We start from the raw sequence: 22,088 nt of genomic DNA on the forward strand, positions 1-22,088 counted from the left end.
CTTCCTAGAGTCATTCCTTCAGTCTCCGCTCCTTTAGGATGAGACAGAAGAGCTAAAAATACCCTTATTTGAACAGCTGCCTTCCACCAAAACTCGGGCTGTCACTTAAAGAGTTCCAGGAGCTGAGTTAACTTTCTAATTTCCTTCCCTCCTCTCTTTAGCCTGTGCACACACTTTTAGAACAGTGCCCCCCCGTTCACCTTTCAGTCAGTCCCTCTTCTCCCTTTGCTGGGCTCTCTGAGAGGCTTCACACACCCGCCTTTGTGCTCATCCTTGGGGCTGCTTTCTCGTTTGTGTCTCCCTGTTTTCCCTTCCCCTCCCGCCACTGACTCATACCACCTGGTCGTGATTAGCTCACACTCAATTTCTGAAAATTTGAAAATTAGAAACTTGTTCTGCTACTGCCCAGGAGTCTTTTAGGTTGCCTAGACTACCTACTATTCCTGGAGTTGAGTCAGTTTCATTTTTGAAAAATTTTTGTTTTTTGGTTTGGGCCTACACGCTGTGGTGCTTGAAGCGATTCCCAGCAGGGCTTGAGAGACCACTTAGTCTCGAACCTGGGTTGGTCACATGGAACGCAGGTGCCTTAACCCCTGTGCTATCTCTCCAAAACATTGAGTCAGGCTTTGTTCAACTGTAGTAGAAGGGGATCCATATTATGTACATGTGTACATTCTACATGCATAGTTATTGTATAACCTTTCCATTTTCTCTCAAGTAAAATGGGGCAAAGGTTTCTTTTAAAGGTATAAAAATAAAATAAAATAGAGAATGCTAGAAATTTGAAATTACACTTTCAATAGATGTTAGTTATTATATTATTTGTACTTATTGAGTATTACACCCTGTGGTGGATTTTGGGATATAATCTCCGAAGGAAGAACATAATCTCTGACTTTGGTGAATATCTTGGCTTTAGGGAAAAAAGGAGTTCAAATAGATGTTTAGGAAATTTAAATAATTAATGAAAGGAAGATATGCAAACAAGTTATGGTGTATTCATATCTTCATCTGAGTTCCTACTCCATGTGAGGGGCACAGATAGTTTTCTCAGTGCTGTATCAGAGATGATTATAACATGATAGAGATTATCTTCACACATATCAGAACTTTTACAACAAAATGAATATTGATACTTCCATAATTGTCATCATGAATAAATAACTAGTGATGTTATTTTTACTAATGAGGGAAAACTATTTTGAGCAACTACTTTCAGAATCTACTGTAGACAATTTGGTATAATTTCAGGGTTGAGACATCAACCTTTGTCCATCAAAGTAGACTTTCTCTTTTTAAAACAGTAAGAGTTAAAAAAAGTACCTAAAGCGAATGGAACTGGAGAGTTAGTATAGTGGAAAAGGTGCTTGCTTTTCACATAGCTAACCCAGATTTGATTCCCAGTACCTCATATAGTCCTTGGGCACCCTGTCATGAGTAATCCTTGAATGCAGAGCCAGGAGTAAGCCCTGAGCACTGCTGAATATGGCTTAAAAACCCAATAAAATCAGGGACTTTTGTGTATTAATTTTGTAGCCTGCCACTCTACTCTATAAATCTATAGGAGTTTTTCACTAGAGGCTTTAGGGTTATCTAAATATAGTATCATGCCATCTGCAAACAGTGAGAGCTTGACTTCTTTTTTCCCTATCTGGATGCCCTTAATGTCTTTTTCTTCCCTAACTGCTATGGCAAGTACTTGTATTACTATATTGAATACAAGTGGTGAGAGTGGGCACCCTTGTCTTGTTTGTGATCTTAGAGGGAGGGCTTTTAGTTTTTCCCCATTGAGAATAATACTTCCCATGGACTTGTGGTAGATGGTTTTGACTATCTTGAGTAAAGTTTCTTTAATTTCCATTTTGTTGACAGTTTTAATCAGAAACAGATGCTGGATCTTGTCAAATGCATTCTTTGCATTTATTAATATGATCATATTGATTTTATCTTTTTTTACTGATATGATGGATTATGTTGATTGACTTGCGAATTTTAAACCATCCTTGCATCACTGGGATGAATCCCACTTGGTGTGTGATCCTTGTGAGGAGACGTTGGATTCTATTTTGCTAATATTTTGTTGAGGATCTTTGCATCTGTGTTCATCAGGAATATTGACCTGTAATTTTCTTTTTTTTGTGGTGTCTATCTGCTTTCGGTATCAGGGTGATATGTGCCTCATAGAAACTGTTTGGTAATGTTTCTGTTTCTTCAATTTCCTAGAAAAGCTTGAAAAGGACCGGCAATAGGTCCTCTTTAAAGGTTTAGAAGAATTCACTAATGAATCCATCTGGACCTGGACTTTTGTTTCTCGCAAGACTTCTGATTACCGTATCCATTTCCTTGATAGTGATAGGTCTCTTCAGGTATTCCAAATCTTCTTGGTTCAACCCTGGGAGGTTATAGGAATCAAAGAATTTATCCATTTCTTTGATGTTCTCTTATTTCATGGCATACAACTTCTCAAAGTAATTTCTGATGATCTTTTGAATTTCTGTGGTTTCTGTTGTGATATCCTCCTTTTCATTTCTGATTTTGTTTATTAGGGTTTTTTCTCTCTCTCTCTCTCTCTCTCTCTCTTTGTGAGTCTTGCTAGTGGTTTATCAATCTTGTTATTTTCAAAGAACCAGCTCTTTGTTTCATTGAACTTTTGAATTGTTTTTCGGGAATCCAGCAAACTGATTTCTGCTCTAAGTTTTATTATTTCTTTCCTCTTGCCTGGTTTGGGCTCCTTTTGTTGGTCATTCTCTAAGATCTTAAACTGTAAAATCAAGCTATTTATGTGGGCCTTTTCTTCCTTTCTGATAAATGCTTGCAGAGCTATAATTTTTCCTCTTAATACTGCTTTAACTGTGTTCTATAAGTTCTGGTAGCTCATGTCCTCATTCTCATTTGTTTCCAGGAATCTTCTGATTTCTTCTTAGATGTCTACTCTAACCCAGCAATGAGCTGTTTAATTTCCTGGTGTTTGATTTGGTTCTTCATTTCTGTGTGGGGAGCCTGGCAAGCTACCGAGAGTATCTTGCCTGCACAGCAAAGCTTGGCAAGCTACCCGTGACGTATTTGATATGCCAAACACAGTAACAATTGTCACAGCGGAGATGTTACTGGGCACACTCGAGCAAATCGATGAACAACGGAAGGACAGTGACAGTGACAGTGATATTTTGTGGCCCAGCATGCGAGAAATGTTCCATGTGCATTGGAGGGAATGTGTATCCAGCTTTTTAGGGATGAAAAGCCCTGTATATATCTAATTGCCCTCTCTCTTCCATGTCTTCCTTCAGGGTCATGCTGAGTTTTAGTCTCTTTGATTTATCAAGAGGTATAAGGCAGTGTTGAAGTCTGCGCCTACTTGCTATTGTGTTGCTACCAATGTCCTCCTTGGAGTCTATTAGCAGTTGTTATAAGTATTTTGCTGTCCCCTCATTTGGTGGGCATATGTTTAGGACTGTAATTTCTTCCTTATGTAAGAGTTCAGGATAGACGACTGAGATATGGGTGCAATGCACTATGAAAGGGGAAACTGACTGGCCACTGGCGGACCTGTTGGGGAAGCAGCCCCGCGTTGGCCAGAGGGAATAAATAATTTTAAGAGACCCTTTTAGAACCATTAGATGGGCTACTCAGGATTTTGGGTTTTTTTTTGTTTTGTTTTTTGTTTTTTGCTTTTTGGGTCACACATGGTGATGCACAGGGTTTACTCCTGGCTCTGCACTCAGGAATCAGCCCTGGCAGTGCTCAGGGGACCGTATGGGATGCTGGGAATCGAACCTGGGTTGGCCGCATGCAAGACAAACACCCTACCCGCTGTACTATTGCTCCAGCCCCTACTCAGTATTTTGGGGGGAACAAAAAAATCTCATTTCTCTCGTCGCTTGTGTCTGTTTCTGCAGCTTTTACCTAAACATTGTGCCACTACCATCAGCAAGGCCAAGAACAAGAAGACTATGAAGCAGAGGCAGAATCCCAGGAAAGGAGAGCCTGAGAGGGACAAACCAGGAGCTGAAAGTCATCGGAAGAACCGCAGCATTGTCACCAAGTGAGAATGTGGGGCCTAGGGGACCAACTGGACCCTGCAGAAAGGGAGAGGAGGGCAGAGGAAAGACCCAGAGAAGGAGTGCAGAAGTGGTGGTGAGATACCGCATGATAATGAAAAAAAGCCTATGACATTTCTGCTCTCTCTTGAAGTCAACATCAATGTGTACTAAAATTTTCTAGATGACCGAATGGGGGTGAAAGCCATGGCCCCACAGACCCTTCCCAGTTACTGGCAGGTGGTGTCAGAGTGAAGCTTAAGGCTCATTTCATGTTTTCTTTTTTGCACAGCATGGACAAACTGCACTTAAACTTGACAGAACTGGCACTGACAATGAATCATGTACAGAGCTTCTCTGTGTTTGAACACACTGTCTTCCCTTCCGAGTATCTCAGCAGCCATTTGGAGGCCAGACTCAACAGGTATCTCTCTTTTCTTGTCGTCTATATTTCTATAGAAAATATAGATAGAAATAGAAAATGACGGCCCTTTGCCGCCAGCAGATCTGCGTTGATGTCCTGGGCATTACCTACAGCACTGGAGCAGGGCATCTAACTTTTTCAAGCCTTAATTTAAATTAAGAATACTGATACTTACTTTGTAAAAAATAATCAAGAATTTCCCGTGATTTAGAATTGGCAGAGAATCAAAGACAATGGTGAGTACCATGTCCCTGACCTGGAAACATAACTTCAAGGGCTAGGTGTATGTTTTGCATTCAGGAGTTACAGGTTTGATCCCTGGTACCACATGGTCCCCTGACCACTGATCTGGAAGTAACTTCATAAGCACAAACAACAACAACAACAACAGGGGGCTGGAGTGATAGCACAGCAGGTAGGGTGTTTGCCTTGCATGCGGCCAACCCAGGTTCGATTCCCAGCATCCCATATGGTCCCCCGAGCACCACTAGGAGTAATTCCTGAGTGCATAAACCAGAAGTAACCCCTGTGCATTGCCGGGTATGACCCAAAAGCAAAAACAAACAAATAAACAAACAAACAACAACAACAAACCCAAAGTAATAGACCTCAGTAAAATAGATTTCTTTCCCTCAACAGTGTCTCTCATTCTTTTACCTCTCTAAAGTAGGAAGAGGGGCTGGAGTGATAGCACAGTGGGTGGGGCGTTTGCCTTGCACGTGTCCCGACCTGGGTTCGATTCCCAGCATCCCATATGGTCCCTTGAGCATGGCCAGGAGTAACTCCTGAATGCATGAACCAGGAGTAACCCCCGTGCATCACTGGATGTGACCCAGAAAGCAAAAAACAAAAACAATAAAGTAGGAAGAGCTTTTATTATATTGGAATTTGGCAATTAAGGCAATTGATATGAGGAAAAATTATTAGAATAGCACTGTAGCACTGTCCTCCTGTGGTTTATCGATTTGCTCGAGCGGACCCAGTAACATCTCCATTGCGAGATTTATTGTGACTGTGATTGGCATATCGAATACGTCACAGGTAGCTTGTCAGGCTCTGCCGTGCGGGCAAGATACTCTCGGTAGCTTGCCGGGCTCTCCGAGAGGGGCAAGGAAGAGGAAAAATTATTAGAATAACCTCTTATTATTCTAAGTTTTTTTCAGTATATTTACTCATCCACTCAATAAAAATTGATTGAACTCTGTCTGTTTGCAGTGTTCTAGAAGCTTTTAAAGCAGAGATATGAAAAACAGATAAAAACCTCTGTATCCATAAAAATTTGCCTTCTAGTGAGGGACATTGAGAAACAAATAAAAGAAAATACACACAGCCAATCCTGGTTTCCATCCCTGGCCTCTGAGCACCACTGGGAGTGATTCCTGAGCTTGGAACCAGGAATAAGCCCGAACACTGCAGAATGTGTCTCCCTTCCCCAAAGGAAGTATATACAGTCTACAAGATAGTACTAAGCAGAAAGACAAAATGGAAAAGGAGAAAGAAACTGTGTGTGTGTGTGTGTGTGTGTGTGTGTGTGTGTGTGTGCATGTGTACGTGTGTGTGTCTTGGTATTGTGCTGTCAGTAGGGTGATGGAATGTCAGCTTGAGAAAGTAACATCTGAATACATTTCTAAAAGAAAGAAAAAAGCCACATGAAGTACTATAAAGGGAAAAGCATTCGAGTACAGAGGCTCTGAAGTGGGGACTCTACTGGTCTGCTCAGTGACCACTTGAGGAGGTCAGTGTTACTGGAACAGACAGAGTGAGCCGGCGAAGGAGTGGAGGGATGTGGGGTGAGAGGCTGGAACGAGTGACAGACTAGAGATTTTTGTGCTTCTATGTCGTTTTCAGGACTTTGGCTTTTGTTCCGAGATGGAGACTTGCCCTTTGGACAGAGCAGTAGAAGCTATGACTCAATATTTCAGTCGAGTCAATTTTGGGTGCCCCAGGTCAGCAGCAAGGGGAATAGTTCAGAGTCTGTATTTTGTGTGTAGGAGGTTCAGAGTTTATTTTGTTTTTGGTTTTTGAGCCATGCCTGGTGGTGTTGGGGGTTGCTCTTGGTGATGCTCACAGATTGCCCCTGATGAGGCTGGAGACCATGTGGTGATGGGGATAGAACCTGGGACTCCTGCCTGTGAATCCTGCGCCCCAGCCCTTTGTGCCACCTCTCTGGCGTTGCATATTTATTTTTCAGCTGGGCTTTTGCTTGGGTGACAGTAAAATTAGTTTGCTTTCATTCTGTGCACATTAGCTAAATGGAAGGAAGTATCGCAGATGCACACACAATATCAGGAAGATGGTAATTCGGTAATCATCCATGTGCAAAACCTTCAGGAGCTGTCAATAGTTTTGAGGCCCCAGGGAAGCATGGGTGTGATGTTCTTGTTTCCCCTGAATGTCTCTTTTTTCATGAACTTCTTTGTTCGTGACCTCTAGTCTGTCCCTTCTGTATTATTTCCCTTCAAGTTATTTCTCCTCTCTTTTCTTTTTCATCTGGTGAGCTGGTCCTCCTATTTCCTTGTCCTCCCTTACCACAAACGCTTAAAAAAAAACAAACAAAATCAACCCCCTTACTCTCCAACTCCCCCCTCCTTTTCCCCTCCTCCTCCTCCTCCTCCTCCTCCTCCTCCTCCTCCTCCTCCTCCTCCCTCCTCCTCCTCCTCCTCCTCCTCTTCTTCTTCTTCTTCTTCTTCTTCTTCTTCTTCTTCTTCTTCTTCTTCTTCTCCTCCTCCTCCTCCTCCTCCTCCTCCTCCTCCTCCTCCTCCTCCTCCTCCTCCTCCTTTTTCTCCCCCTCCTCTTCTTCCTCCTCCTTCTTCTTTTTCCTCTTTGCCACATCCAGCGATGCCCAGGGGTTACTCCTGGTACTGTGCTCAGGAATCACTCCCAGTGGTGCTGGGGACCATCCGAATGCCAAAACTCAAACCTGGGTCAACTGTGTACAAGGCAAGTGCCCTGCCCACTGTACAATCCCTCTGGCTCTGTTAGTTATTCCTCCTCCCCACAGGTGGCTATAGCTGCATGCCAATCATGTAGGCCCTCTTTTCGGCCTGGCACCTCATGGCACTAGGGTCTCATTGAACTTCCGAGGACTGCTAGGAGTGGCTTTCCTTTCTGACAGTAATTGGGACACAGTCTTTCCAAGGGGAAAAAGAGAAATACTGGCCCTGAGAATGCAGGGTGAGAATATCGAGACAGCCTCAGGTCAAGGTAGGTGATATTTGGGAGCCCAGTTCTTTTAGCTTTTAACCTAATTTCTCCAGAGGAGGCAGGAGAGCATGGTGGTTAGGAAACAAATATTACTGGATCCACCCAGGCTCGGCCAGCTATGTGGCCTTCACAGAAAGCAATGGATTTATGTCCCTGTGTCTTTGTTTCTTTATGCAGAAGATGGGGAATGATAATGATACCTACCTTCTTGGCTTGCTGTGAGAGTTATTTAATGAACGAATAAATGTCTGTAGCAAAATCATAGCACAACACCTTGGCCACAGTAGGAATGGGATGACTGTTCGTATGTTCTATAATTCTGATTGTAACCATGGTTTTTGTTATCTAGGGCCATTGTGTGGTTGGCTGGCTACAATGCTACAACCCAGGAGATTGCTCGGCCTTCAGAGCTGCTGGCAGGAGTGAAGGCATACATGAGTTTCATACAGTCGTTGGCCCAGTTCTTGGGTGTAGATGTTTCCAGAGTCATCCGCAATGCCCTCCTGCAGCAGACTCAGCCCCTGGACTCGTGTGGGGAACAGACCATCACCACTATCTACACAAATTGGTCAGTGGCCTGTCCTCTCCTACTGCTCTACTTCAGAATCCAAGAATTTCTTTTAGGGGGTGGTTGACCCCCCCCGCCCCAACTTCACACACAGAGAAACTTGTTTCTACCTGTGGATTGTAGCAATAGCACTGTAGCCCTGGCCTCCCGTTTTCCATCAATTTGCTCGAGTGAGCACCAGTAACGTCTCCATCGTGAGACTTATTGTTACTGTTTTTGGCATATCTAATACGTCACAGGGAGCTTGCCAGGCTTTGCTGTGCGGGCGGGATACTCTCGGTAGTTTGCCGGGCTCTCCGAGAGGGGCGAAAGAATTGAGCCCAGGTCGCGGGGGCAGATGTAGCTTTCTCTTCTCATCTGCGAGGTTCCTTTGGACGTTCCATGCAGCATCTGTTGATCTACCCAGCAGCAATTTTATCTCTTCTCTGTTACTCTCCAATGACAGCACTTAAAAAGTTCTCACTGTTTTAATTTCAAAGAACTTCTCACCCTCTTTCTGGCGTTCCCTTATTTCCTCTAGTTTTGTCCATTTTCTTGCTCTGACAACCATTATAATCAACACCATCTCTCTGCAGTATTCTTTTTCATCTACAGTTATGGTCATGTCAAGTCAAAAGGATTGTTCTTGGTGACAAAAGTTCTCCCCACCAAAGATAGAAAAAATCAGCAGTACTTCCTTTGAGATGGAAAGGATGGAAAGGGCTGGAGTTCTTCCTCCCGGTGCCACTGGGTGGCGCTTTTAATCCAACATCAGCTCAGCAGGAGATCAGCTACAAAAGAAGCCCCCCCGCAAAGGGGTCCGCTGTAGGAGAGAAGTTGAGTCCGGGTTTCCAAAGACACACACCAGCAGGGATCAGCCAGAGTAGGAACACGGGTGATGGGGTAATGTGGACACTTGGAGGAGTTGGAGAGAGCATTTGCCTCTAAAGGGATGGTATTAGTTTCACCGGATAATGCCCCCCACCATATCCTTATCTTTAGATATACTAGCTCTGTTTCAAAAAACGGAGACCTAGTTTAAATCGAGAGTAAACAAGTCATGTCTGATGGCGAGGATTTGGCTCACAGGGGGCTGCTTGTGCTTTCTGTTAGGCCTTGGCCAGAGCGAGTGCCCGGCTGGGCATGTGGCAAGGGTTAGTTAGCTGTCTTGACACTGGCTGGAGGCCAGTTGACTCAACTACTCAAAGTCAATTTGGAGACCGGATGGCCAGTGTTTGGGAGGCTTTTCTCTGTCTAGGTTTGACTTGACACTCACTTCTAGGTCTTCAGTCCAACATTCTCTCTCTTTTTTTTTTAATTAGTGAAACACCATGAGGTACAGTTACAGACTTACACATTTTTGTGCTTGGGTTTCAGTTATACAATGATCAAGTACCCATCCCTCCACCAGTGCCCATTCTCTACCACCGCTAATCCCAGTATCCCTCCCACCCACCCCCAGCCCCCACCCCCATCCCCCCTGCCTCTGTGGCAGGGCGTTCCCTTTTGTTCTCTCTCTCTCCTTTTGGGTGCTGTGGTTTGCAAGAGAGGCATTGAGTGGCAATCATGATTGGTCTATAGTCTACTTTCAGCGTGCTTCTCCCATCCTGGGAGGATCCTCCCAACACCCTTTATTTGGTGCTCCCTTCTCTATCTGAGCTCCCTTTCCCCCTAGCACGCGTTTCAGTCCAACCTTCTTGTTGGAGAGGTTGAGACTAAGCGCACTTGAAAGGACCCCAATTAGGAACGTTCCCCTTGCCTTGGGCTTCTCTTTATTCCAGAACAGACCAGAGGTGAGGGGATTACAATAGCTGGAAAAGAGAAGAGACCCAGGGAGGGAATGTGCCCCATTGCGGTTGACTGCGGAGTGAAATCCCCTGCAAATTAGAGGCAGAGCAGAATCACATTACTGCTAGTTGTTTCTGAGCCAACAACTCAGGGTGTTAATTAGGGTGCTGAACTGTCTTCTTTGAGTCTTGTTCCCCCACCCCAGCCTTTGGTGTTCTTCCTGAGCTCAGTGGTGGTAGGAAGCAGTGGGAGGCAGAAAGGATTGAACACTCATCTCTGTGCTTTCTTGGCCAACCTTTTAGGTACCTAGAAAGTCTGCTTAGGCAGGCGAGTGGCGGGACCATCATCCTCTCCCCGGCCATGCAAGCCTTTGTCAGCATCCCAAGAGAAGGGGAGCAGAACTTCAGCGCAGAAGAGTTCTCCGATGTCTCTGGTGAGCCTGAGGCCAACCCTGCTGGTTAAGAGGCAGATCCTTTCTCCCAATACAGCATCTCAGTCCGTCTTTCAACTCTCCTCCCTTTCCAGAAACTCATCCTACACTCTCCTCAGCATCTTTGCCAGGGTCCATGCAGGAACGATAAAAGAGACAATGGGTGAAACCCAGAATCTAGGAGTGACTTTGAGGCCGAAGTGGAGAGAGGGAAAATGAGAGGAGTTAGAAGTTAGATAGGGGACTCAAGCCATTGGACAATTTTTCTTTTTTTTTTTTTTTGGGGGGGGGGTGGGAGTGCATGCCAGCTGCTCTCAGAGATTACTCCTGATTCTTCACTCAGGAATACTCCAGGTAGGCTCAGAAATGTGTGATGCCAGCAATTGAGCTTGGGTCATCTGTATGCTTAGGCAAGCACCTTACCTGCTGTATCTTTTCAGCCCAGTGTTCTTTCCTTTAAAGGCAGTAAATGGTTATTTTTTCAAATTTCTACATAGAATAAAATAATGAAGATATGGTGAAGAATAAACAACAATATGTAAGGGGGGATAGTCTCTCTCTCTCTCTCTCTCTCTCTTTGCTTTTTGGGTCACACCCCGCAATGCTCAGGGGTTACTCCTGGCTCTGCACTCAGGAATCACTCCTGGCAGTGCTTGGAGGACCATATGGGATGCCAGGGATCAAACCTGGGTCAACTGCATGCAAAGTAAATGTCCTACCCACTATACTCTCACCCCGGTCATGGGGAGGATATTCTCATACTTATAAATCAGTGGTCTGATATTATGGAATTTTCTTCTCTAAGGATAAAGTTAACACGTTAGCCAGTTCTTAGATTGTCGATGTTTCATAATGATAGCCAGATGTTGGATGGCATTGATTATGGGCTAATTTCTAAATGTTCACGTATATTAAATAACTTAACCCTCTCAACAGCCTTGAAGTACGTAATCTTATTACACCGCATTTTATAGATGAGAACACAAACACGCAGGAAGGAAAAGGAAGTTGCCAAAGTTCAAACATTTGTGAATGGTAGAGCTGAGGTTTCCATTCAAGGCAGTCTCCCAGAACCCAGCTTTTAATCTCGACCTGTGCTGATTTCCAGTGTACAGAAATGCTTTTGCATCTTGAGGGGGGTGGGCAAAAGGTGCTTAGTGAGTGAATGGGGAAGTTGTTCTCTTTTTTAAAGGGGCTTGAAACCCTACAGATATATTTTTTGATACACTTGATTCGCTAACTGATCCGTGAACTATCATACTGCTTCCTCTTCTCATCTCCATATAAATCATGAATCTTGCATGGGATCCGGGACTGGTAGGAGTTGTTTTAGTGACCCAGCCTTCTCCACTCTTCTTTCTTAAGGGTGGTATTGCATCATAGTACACAGCGTGTTTTCCAGTTCTGCCTCCCTGCCCTTAGACTGAGCCATCAGTAAGCTGACCCTAATCTTTACCTGCTCGAGGTTTCAGATGTCCTCTTCTCGTCAACTCCACCCACAATCTGTAGGCAGCATCTAAAATCAGCTTTAGGTCTTGCTGACAACTGACAAGCAGCGGGAGGTAGAGCTGATTCCCCTTTCTACCACCCCACCCCAATTTCCCTGGGTTGCCATGGTGATGGGACAATGCTACTGCAAAAATAGATCGATGTAAAGGGAAGGATGCCCTAGGGTTACTAGCCTGGAGTACAGAAGACTGGCGTAAGGAGGTTTGTCAATCCCAAATTGATAGATCAATGTGTTTCCTTTCCATCAGTTCCAAAGAACCATTTAACATTATCTAATTTGACCAGGTAGGAAATCTCTTTCTAGGTTTCAGCTTAGTCCTTCCTGTATAAATAGGTGACTCTAAATATATCTAGTATTTACTCCAGGCAAGGAATGCTCTTTGCTAGCTGCTGTAACCAGTCTAATTTCTGTTGCTGGTAGAGTCAGGGATCAACTGGTTCTGTCTCCAAAGATTTGAATGTGGAGCCTTGATTTCCTTTTCCCTTTAAATGTTCCTAACTCTATTAAACTCCAGTCCTTTTTCTACGGGTGTCTTGTTAATTCGGGTCTTTTATGGCTCTCTACTGGGTTGGCCCTTAGACAATGATCACAACTAGAGCTCTTTTTGCTTAAATTTGTCCCTCGTGTTTTGAACATGCCACTTGCCCAGGCAAGTTTTAATTCACAAAGGGCCAGAAGCAGGTTTGGTAGGGAGGATAAGGAATTAGCACACAAGAAGGGAGACACATTTAGATGGAGGAAAAAACCCTGGGACTCTGGCATGTGTGTTGATTATGAATGAAGGAAAGATAGCTTGTGGAGAGGAAAACTTGAACAGCGAGATATTAAATAGGGGAAGTGGAGGGAGGAACATAGGAAAAGTTGGACTTTATACAAGATTATAGTTATGGTATCTGCTAGGACACAGTGAGAGGCTGTCAGGCATTTCCTCTCCATTTTGTTACCAGCTTTTGACTTGGTTAAGTGCATTGCACAGTGGTTAACTCCCTATGTCTGTTAAACCAGGATGATGTGCCACAAACTTCATAGCAATCCATTATTAATAAATATCTTTATAGTTTTGTAAGGTTTTGATCACAATCACAATCACAACCATCCTGTTATTCGTAGATTGCCTCGAGCAGGTCCCAGTAACGTCTCCTTCATCCTAGCCCTGAGATTTTTTTAGAAAGTGCCATATTCAAGGCTCTTTCAGAGTTAGGAGAATGAGACCCATCATTGTTACTGGTATTTGGCATATTGGGTACGCCACGGGGAGTTTGCCAGACTCTGCCGTGTGGGCAGGTTACATTCGGTAGCCTGCCAGTTTGTCCAAAGTAGGAATGAGATGATAAGGTTTTGATAATGTAGTATTTATCTGCTCTATACTAACTCTGCAGGCTGGAGCAGTAGCATAGTGGGTAGGCCGTTTGCCTTGCACGCAGCCGACCTGGGTACAATTCCTCTGTCCCTCTCGGAGAGCCTGGCAAGTTACCGAGAGTATCCTGCCCACACAGCAAAGCCTGGCAAGCTACCCATGACGTATTGGATATGCTAAAAACAGTAACAACAAGTCTCACAATGGAGACGTTACTGGTGCCCTCTCGAGCAAATCGATGAACGGGAGGACAGTGCTACAGTGCTACAATACTAACTCTGGGTGGTAGTCAGGACAAAAATTATTAATTTCCTATAAAGAAGTAAACTGAGGCTCAGAAGAAGTTAGTGACTTGTTTAAGGGAAAGTCTAGATTCTATAAGAATTTCAAGTCATTTACTGGAGAATGTCAGGCTAAAAAATCAATGCATGAGAATTCATGGATTTTTCTATGTGCAAATAGTAAAATAGGAGAGAGAAACAAAAAAACCAACCCCTAATTTATAACTGATCCTCAGAACATCAAGTACGTAGAATCAAGAAAATCAAGTACGTACAAATCAGATTAACAAAAGAAATGGAAGACTTATACAAAGAAAGTTATTAAACACTACTGAAGTAAAAGAGGATCTGTGAAAATGAAAACACATCCTCTATTATGGATTGTAAGGATCAATATGGTCAAAATGACAGTATTGAAAAAAGCATTATACAGATTCAATGGAGTCCTTATAAAAATAACCATGACATTAAAAAAAAGACATAGGTATAATACTTGAAATTTGGGACTGGAACGATAGTATTGCAGGTAGGCATTTGCCTTGCATGTGACCAACCTGGGTTACATCCCGAGCAACACATTTAACCCCCTGAGCAGCACCAGGAATGAGCCCTGAGGTCCTAGCCAGAAGTAAACCTTAAGCATGCTAGAAAACAAATTTTAAAAAATTGCACAAAAGAGATATGAAAAAATGCTGTGCACCACTTGTCATTAGGGATATACACGTCAAAACAACAATGAGATATCGTCTTACACCGGTAAGACTGGCACACTGGCACATATGACAAAGAACAAAAACAACCAGTGCTGGCATAGATATGGAGAAAAAAGGATCTTCATTCACTGCTGGTGGTAATGCTGACTGGTCTAGACTTTTTGGAAAACAATACGCACATTTCTCAAAAAACTAGGAATCGGGGCTGGAGCGATAACACAGCCGGTGGGGCGTTTGCCTTGCATGCGGCCGACCCGGGTTCGATTCCCACATCCCATATGGTCCCTCAAGCACTGCCAGGAGCAATTCATGAGTGCAGAGCCAGAAGTGACCCCTGTGCATCCCAGGTGTGACCCAAGAAGCAAGCAAACAAACAAACAAAAAACACCAAAAAACAAAAAAAAACTAGGAATTGAACTTCCATATGAGCCAGCAATTCCACTTCTTGGCATAAACATCTGTTCCAAAAAGACATTAGCACTCTTCGGTTCATTGCAACACTGTTCACAATAACCAAAATATGTAAATAAACAAGTGTCTAAGAACAGATGACTGGATAAAGAAGCTATGGTACATCTGCACACTATAGAATAATCCTCAACTATAGGAAAATATGAAATCATGCTATTCGCTGCTACATGCTTGCATTTGGGGAGTACCATGCTGAGTGAAGTTAGTCAGAAAGAGAAAACCAGATATGGTCTCTTTAACCTGTCTCTTCTATGTGGGATATGAAGAAGTATAGTAGGAGAATAACAAATGCCTAAAGGCAAGAGAAACTGGGAACTGGTCTTTAGAAGGACGCTCACGATGGTGGTGGCGGGGGCGGTTTGGAGCACCGGGACAATGGTGGAGATTGTGGTATTGGAATGATTTACGCAAGAAACTCTAATATTAACAGTATTGTAAACCACAAGGCCTTAAAAAAAGTCAGTAGTTCAGACTTGTGGCAAGTCTTGGTGTGGGTGAAAATTGTCCTGCAGGCAGTCCAACCTGCCATCTGCCATCTGAATGCAGGGTTCCGGGTCAATTTTGCTTTTCAGTTTTGTGATTCCTTTTCCTGTTGAAAAGCGTTTCAGAAGTTCAGGTTTTCCTCTGGGTGTTGCCATTGTTCAGCGAGACTCTCCTGAGTCCCTGCTGGGACTTCTCTAAATCTGTTGCAGAGATGCGGGCCTTGGCTGAACTCTTAGGTCCCTACGGCATGAAGTTCCTCAGTGAAAACCTGATGTGGCATGTGACATCCCAGATTGTGGAGTTGAAGGTACTGTGGGAGTGAGCCTTAGGAAGGTCAAGTCTTGGGGAAAGAGGGGTGGAGGTGGGGATTGAGGGAAGATATACCATGGGTCTCTTCATGTCTCTGTGTCCTGGCTGCAGAAACTTGTGGTAGAAAACATGGATGTGCTTGTTCAGATCAGATCTAACTTCAGCAAGGCAGACCTGATGTCTTCTCTGCTGCCCCAGTTGACAGGTAAGCACTTCCTTTGAAAGGAGAAGGAACTGCATTGCTATGAGAGGGTTTGGTGGGCTGTGGGGAGGGGGTGGAGATCTGGGAGGTAGAGTTGAAGAAGCAAAAACATTGTTCTCTCTCTCCTCTCTTCTCTAATGCTCTCTCTTCTTGCTCCTTAGGGGCTGATAATGTGTTGAAGCGCATGACCATCATTGGTGTTATTCTCAGTTTTAGAGCCATGGCCCAAGAGGGACTTCGAGAAGTAAGTTGAGGGAGAAGGAACTGCCACAGAACCACAGACACCTCTGTGTTTGCATGAGAAACAGTGGAAGGCAGGGGAGCATTGCAGAGAGAAACTTAATACATATCTGGGGAAAGATGAACTGAGAAAACCTTTAGGCATCGGAGAGGGACAACTTAGGAAGCTGGCTTCTTTGTTGTTGTTGTTTGTGAGTTTTTTTCCCCCCTTTTTGGGTCATACCTGGCATTGCTCAGGGGTTACTCCTGGCTCTTCACTTGGGAATTACTCCTTGCAATGCTAAGCTGAACTCCATATCCGGTTTATTTACACCTATTTTTTTTTTTTTGGACCACACGCAACGATGCTCAGAGGTTACTCTTGGCTTTGCATTCAGGAATTACCCCGGATGCTCAAGGAGCCATATGGATGCCAGGGATTGAACATGGGTCAATTGTTTGCCAGGGAAACGCCTTGCTCACTAAAGTATAGCTCTGGCCCCTATTTCCATCTATCTTTGAAGGCACTGGCTACTGGCCTGTGGTATTGATAGCACTGTAGCACTGTCCTCCCGTTGTTCATCAATTTGCTTGAGTGGGCCCAGTAACGTCTCCATTGTGAGACTTTGTTGTTACTGGTTTGGCATATCAAATAGGCCATGGGGAGCTTGTCAGGCTTTGCCATCGGGCGAGATACTCTCTGTACCTTGCTGGGCTCTCCGAGAGGGGTGGAGGAATGAAACTCAGGTCGGCTGGGCCAGCCGCATGCAAGGCAAACGCCCTACCATTGGATCACCATGAACTACGTTACAAAATAGTTCATGACTGAGCTCTAGGTGTACAGTGTTCCAGCACCCATCCCTTCAACCAGTGTCCACTTCCCTCCACCAATGCCCTCAGATTCCCTCCCGCCCCCTAACCTGACTCTATAGCAAGCACTTTTTTCTTTTTCCTTTCCTTTTTTTCCCTTTTAGGCACTGTGGTCTATAATAATGAGAAGAGAGGAACTGCGGTACTATTGAATCTTGTCTTTGTTTCAGGTTTTCTCCTCCCACTGTCCATTTCTTATGGGCCCCATTGAGTGCCTGAAGGAGTTTGTCACCCCAGACACAGATATCAAGGTATGGGGGCGGCGAAGGGAAGTTTGGAGATTTTTGTTCTTAAAAAGGACGTTCTGGGGCTGCAGCAATAGCACAGCGGGTAGGGAGTTTGCCTTGCACGCGGAGACCCAGGTTCGATTCCCAGCATCCCATGTGGTCCCTCGAGCACCTCCAAGAGTAATTTCTGAGTGCATGAGCCAGGAGTAACCCTATGTATCGCCGGTGTGACCCCAAAAGCAAATAAATAAATAAACAAATAAATGAAAAGGATGTTCTGTGGAATATAAAATATCATAGTATGAGACTAAAACCCAAGGACAATACTTGGGTTGTCGTCCTGGTCTCTAGGGCCAGGAAGATTGCTCCACAGTTGGAAGCCTGCCTTATGAACTGGGACAGAAGGCAGCTGGGATAGAGAAGGGATCATTAAGTCAACGATGGTTGGAGGGATCGGTCGGAATGGGAGATATGTGCTGAAAGTAGATAAAGGACCAAACATGATGGCCTCTCACTACCTCTATTGCAAATAATAATACCCATAAGTACAGAGAGAGAGAGTAAGAGGGAAATTGTCTGCCAAAGAGCAGGGGGAGGGGTGGGATGGGTTGGGGTAGTGGGGGAGGGATACTGGGGACATTGGTGGTGGAAAATGTACACTGGTGGAGGGATGGGTGTTTGATCGTTGTATGACTGAAACTCAAACGTGAAAGTTTTGTAACTGTAGCTCACGGTGATTCAACATAAAAAATAGATAAATAAAATATAAAAATACATAAAAAGAATGTTCTGTGTAGGAACTTGTAAGGGAGAACCTTTGAGCAGAAAGACTGATTTTGTGGAGCGAGGAGCACTGATAAGACAAATGTTTGTGATGAGCGAGCCGGGAAACCTGGGGCGTTGTTGATAAGTGGGAGCCTGAGAAACCCTACAAAGAGTGGGTAAACGTTTGTGGAGGAGGTGGTAAGCTCTAGGATAATATCTACAGGTTTCCATCTAACATGTGGAAATTACATGCCAGCTATGTGCAAACAGGTCCCTCTTGAGTCAGAAAGGTCTTAGGTACTTTTTGTAAAAACGTTTGTTCGTTCCATTCCCACCCACCTTGTCTGCCCTCAGAGCTTTTGTCTTTCTTGTTCCTGGTCTTTTTTTCTCCTAGTTCTGAAACTTCTCTCTTTTTTTTTAATGCCCATGTCATTGCCTTCGAGTCCCATTTACTAGAGTAAAAGGGGGTTCTGTAGACACTCTAACCTTAAATATCTATTTTTCTGCCTCCCCATCTCTTTATAACATTTGTGTCTATTGAGTCCCTAGAACAAAAAGTATGTGCTGCAGGAAACACAACTAAAGACTGGGAACAAGGGACTGGAGGTCCTTTTCTTTTTATTTATTTTTTTTTTTTAGTTCCTGGAGGGGTTCAGAGGACTGTATTGGGGTTCTGGGCATCGAACCCATGTCAGTCACATGCAAGGCAAGATCCCTACCTGCTGCACTATCTCTCAGACCCCAAAGTCTTCAAATATATTGGGCAGCTCCTTCTTATAACTGACTTCTCTGAAGGAGGCATATCAGTGATGAGAAGGAAACAGAAAAAAAAAAAGAAAAGAAAAAGAAAAAAAAAAGAAGGCAATGAATAATGGAAAGAATTAAAATTAAATGTTAAAAAGCAAAAAAAAAATTTTTCTTCCCTTAGATGAAGAGTTGTGACATACATTCTTCTCTCAGTCTGAAATCAGATGAGGTCCAGTGATCTTGGGAACCGGGAGAAGCAATATTTCCCTGGGATGACTGGGAAACGGTCTTTGATTTCAAGGAGAGCCTGCATTTCTGTCAGCTGCTGATGTTGGGGCCCAATCCTCAAGCCTGTCACGAGCTTTTTAGCTGATATCTCCCGGGCAGCTCTGGGCTGTAGGCCTGCCTGCTTCTGAAAATAAGCAGGTGGGGTTGAGAAGGGGGGGTGGCCTGTCCATCAGATTTTGCTATTTCCTCAGAGCAGTGAACAGATTAGCAGAAGAGAAAATAAGATCCCTTCAGCCAACCTTCTAGAGAAAATTATAGGTCAACTCAGCAGGTAGGTTCCTGGTCCCTGTAGCCATGATTGTTGTGTGCAGGATTGCCTAGTTAGTAGATAATTAATTTTTATTTTATTTTATTTTTCTTGGCCATACCCAGAGGTGCTAAAGGCTTACTCCTGGCTCTGCATTCAGGGATCACTCCTGGCAGGGCTCAGGATGGGGACCATATGGGGTGCCAAGGATTGAACCCAGGTCAGCAAATACCCTTACTCACTGTACTATTGCTCTGGCCCCAAATTAGTAGATAATTTAAATAAGGATCCAAACAGAATGTGGCTGAGGTTCTCCTCTTGAAACTAGAACCATAGGTAAAATGTGAGTAGATGGTTATATTTGTGAGATATTTTGCATGACATGTCCTTAGTTGTCTACTACTTTTCTTTCTTTTTTTTTTCTTTTTGGGTCACACTTGGTGACGCATAGAGGTTACTCCTCAGGGTTCTGCACTCAGGAATTACTCCTGACAGTGCTCAGGGAACCATATGGGACGTCGGGAACCAAACCCAGGTCGGCCGCAAACACCCTACCCGCTGTGCTATTGCTCCAGCCCCAGATGTCTACTATTTTTGTTGTGGTAGTGGCACTGGAGGGCTCACACTTGGTTGTGGTGTGTGGGGGATGGCAATACTGGGGGTTTCACACCACGATGTGCATCTGTGCTGGGGATTGAACTTGACAGCCTCATACATTCAAGGCAGGTTCTGCTAACCACATCTCCAGGCCTCAGTTGTCTACTATAGAAATAATTATCCTTGTTGTCTCAGAACATTTTAGTCTTTTTTTAATTTTATAAGTATGAGAAGAGGTTTAAGTTCTCAGTGTCGTACTGGACAGGGGAAGGTTGGGGTTTGGTCCTGGAAACAGTCTGAGTAGAGTGAAGGATTCAGATTATCAATCAATAAACAGTAATCAAATGCTTTCCCTGGCTTTCAGTATTGTACTAAAACAAACTAGAGAAGATGAGAATCGCAATGTTTCTGGGTTGTTTTTTGCTTCGTTTTGTGTCGGGGCCACACCTAGTAGTACTCAGGGATCGTGCCTGGCTCTGTGTTTAGGGATCATTGCCAGTAGGGTGTCGGGGATTATATGCGACACGTGGGCCAGGCAAGCCCTTTAACTCCTATGCTATCTCTTCAGCCCCAGTGTTTCTGGATTTAGGGCAAAGAGGGGAGAAAAGAAAGGAATGTTAGTCTTTTAGTGACTGTCAGTCATTAGATGTGGGGTAAATATTATTCTCCTCTCAATTTTTGGGCCATGTTTGGCAGTATTCAGGACTTACTCGTGGCTCTGAAATCAGGGATCACTCCTGACTGCTTGGAGGAGCTTATGGGGGTTGAACTCAGGTTGGTCATGCACAAGGCATGACCTTACCCACTGTACTGTTGCTCTGGCCCCCATTTCCCCAATATTACAAATGAGAAAGCTGAGCCTTAAAGGGGTTAAGTAACCTTTCACTATGGTCACAAGGTTAATGAGTGGTGGTACTAGTATCTTCTGATTCTAAAGTCTTTTCTCTCGTTGATGAGGTAAGTTATATGTCTCCCCTCCTATCTGAGAAGACAGCTGGTGATACCAGGTTCTGCAGGAGATCAGTTCTGAGTCAATGGTATCAATTTCAGGAGAGAGAGATGGGCTTGGGCCAACGGAATCTAGAGGAAATAATAGAGTGTGAGATTTGAAAGAATCTTTAGGACAATAGATATCACTTAGGTGTAAGTGGAAGAGAGGACAAGACACTGTAGAAGAGATGTACGCATAGTACATATGGAAGTAAGAAAGTAAGTTGCCTGGTATAGCCTTTATGAAAAACAGTCGGGTAAAGTCTCAGAATTGTAGGAATAGAACTTCTATAGCACCTGTGATTCCACTTGTTGACATCTACTCCCGAAACACAAAAACATTAATTAGCAAAGGTACACCATTTCTGTGTTCATAGCAGTGTTGGTATAATAGCCAGGATATGGAAATAACCCGAATGTCCAGTGATAGATGAATGGATAAAGAAGTTGTGGCATATATGCACAATGGAATACTATGCAACTGTAAGAAATGATAGGAATGGTAACAACCGTGCAGTTTACATAATGTGGATTGTACTGGAGGTATCATGTTAATGAAAATAAGTCAGAGGGTTAAGAGTAAAAGCTGGATGATCTCACTCATTTGTGGGACATTAGAGAGGCAAAACAAGGGAATAGAGAATAACAAAAAAGTGGAAAAGTCTTGGCCATGGGTTACAAAACTTTTAAACAAACAATGGGAAGAGAGATGTGGTAAAAGAAGATCGCCCTAGAGATAACATGGGGACACTGTGTCATGGACACATTGGTGGTAGGGTGCAGTAATTTTGTGTATTTATACCATAAAATTTAACACGATCATGACAACCTAATACATTTAAAAATAAAGTAAGTTTGTAAGTAAGTCGTAGTTTGAATAGATTGAATTACCCTGGCTGCATTTGAGGTCCTAATGAATAAATGAATGGCAGGATAATGGATTCAGGTCTTTCCACGGTAGGCTCGAGATGGCTGTGAAAGGGAAACCTCAAAAGATAATAGCGCACCAACAGTTTAAAACCTGAGGGCCTGTGAGCCTGATGATCTGTAGCTTCTGCCAAGCACTTGTCTCCTGAGAATCCTCTTCAAAGTGTTGCTCTCCTCTCCATCAGGTGATCTTGAGTGTCTTTGAGCTGGCATCTGCTGCAGGAGTGGGCTGTGACATTGATCCAGCCCTGGTGGCCGCCATTGCTAATTTGAAAGCTGGTAAGATTGGGGGGAAGGAACAGTGGAAGCCTACTAATTTTTTTAATTGAATCACTGTGACATACAGTTACAAAGTTATTCATGATTGAGTTTCAGTCATACAATGTTCCGACACCTGCCCCTTTACTAGTGCACATTTCCCACTACCAATGGTTCCAGTTTCCCCCCTCCTACCT

The 22,088-nt window shown here is 43.9% G+C and overlaps 1 protein-coding gene across 1 annotated transcript in view; it reads left to right on the forward strand.

Annotated features, from left to right (window-relative positions):
* NCKAP1L (NCK associated protein 1 like) overlaps window positions 1–22,088 on the forward strand; it is a 62,743-nt gene that overhangs the window by 26,958 nt on the left and 13,697 nt on the right. Inside the window, exons 19-27 of the mRNA XM_056120300.1 lie at window positions 3,897–4,042; window positions 4,330–4,461; window positions 8,015–8,233; window positions 10,303–10,433; window positions 15,455–15,552; window positions 15,666–15,759; window positions 15,918–16,000; window positions 17,016–17,096; window positions 21,819–21,912. Coding sequence (XP_055976275.1) covers window positions 3,897–4,042; window positions 4,330–4,461; window positions 8,015–8,233; window positions 10,303–10,433; window positions 15,455–15,552; window positions 15,666–15,759; window positions 15,918–16,000; window positions 17,016–17,096; window positions 21,819–21,912 — 1,078 coding nt within the window. The remainder of the gene's footprint in view (window positions 1–3,896; window positions 4,043–4,329; window positions 4,462–8,014; window positions 8,234–10,302; window positions 10,434–15,454; window positions 15,553–15,665; window positions 15,760–15,917; window positions 16,001–17,015; window positions 17,097–21,818; window positions 21,913–22,088) is intronic.

This window comes from Sorex fumeus, unplaced genomic scaffold (assembly GCF_029834395.1).
Source record: "Sorex fumeus unplaced genomic scaffold, SorFum_2.1 ptg000042l, whole genome shotgun sequence".
Lineage (NCBI taxonomy): Eukaryota > Metazoa > Chordata > Mammalia > Eulipotyphla > Soricidae > Sorex > Sorex fumeus.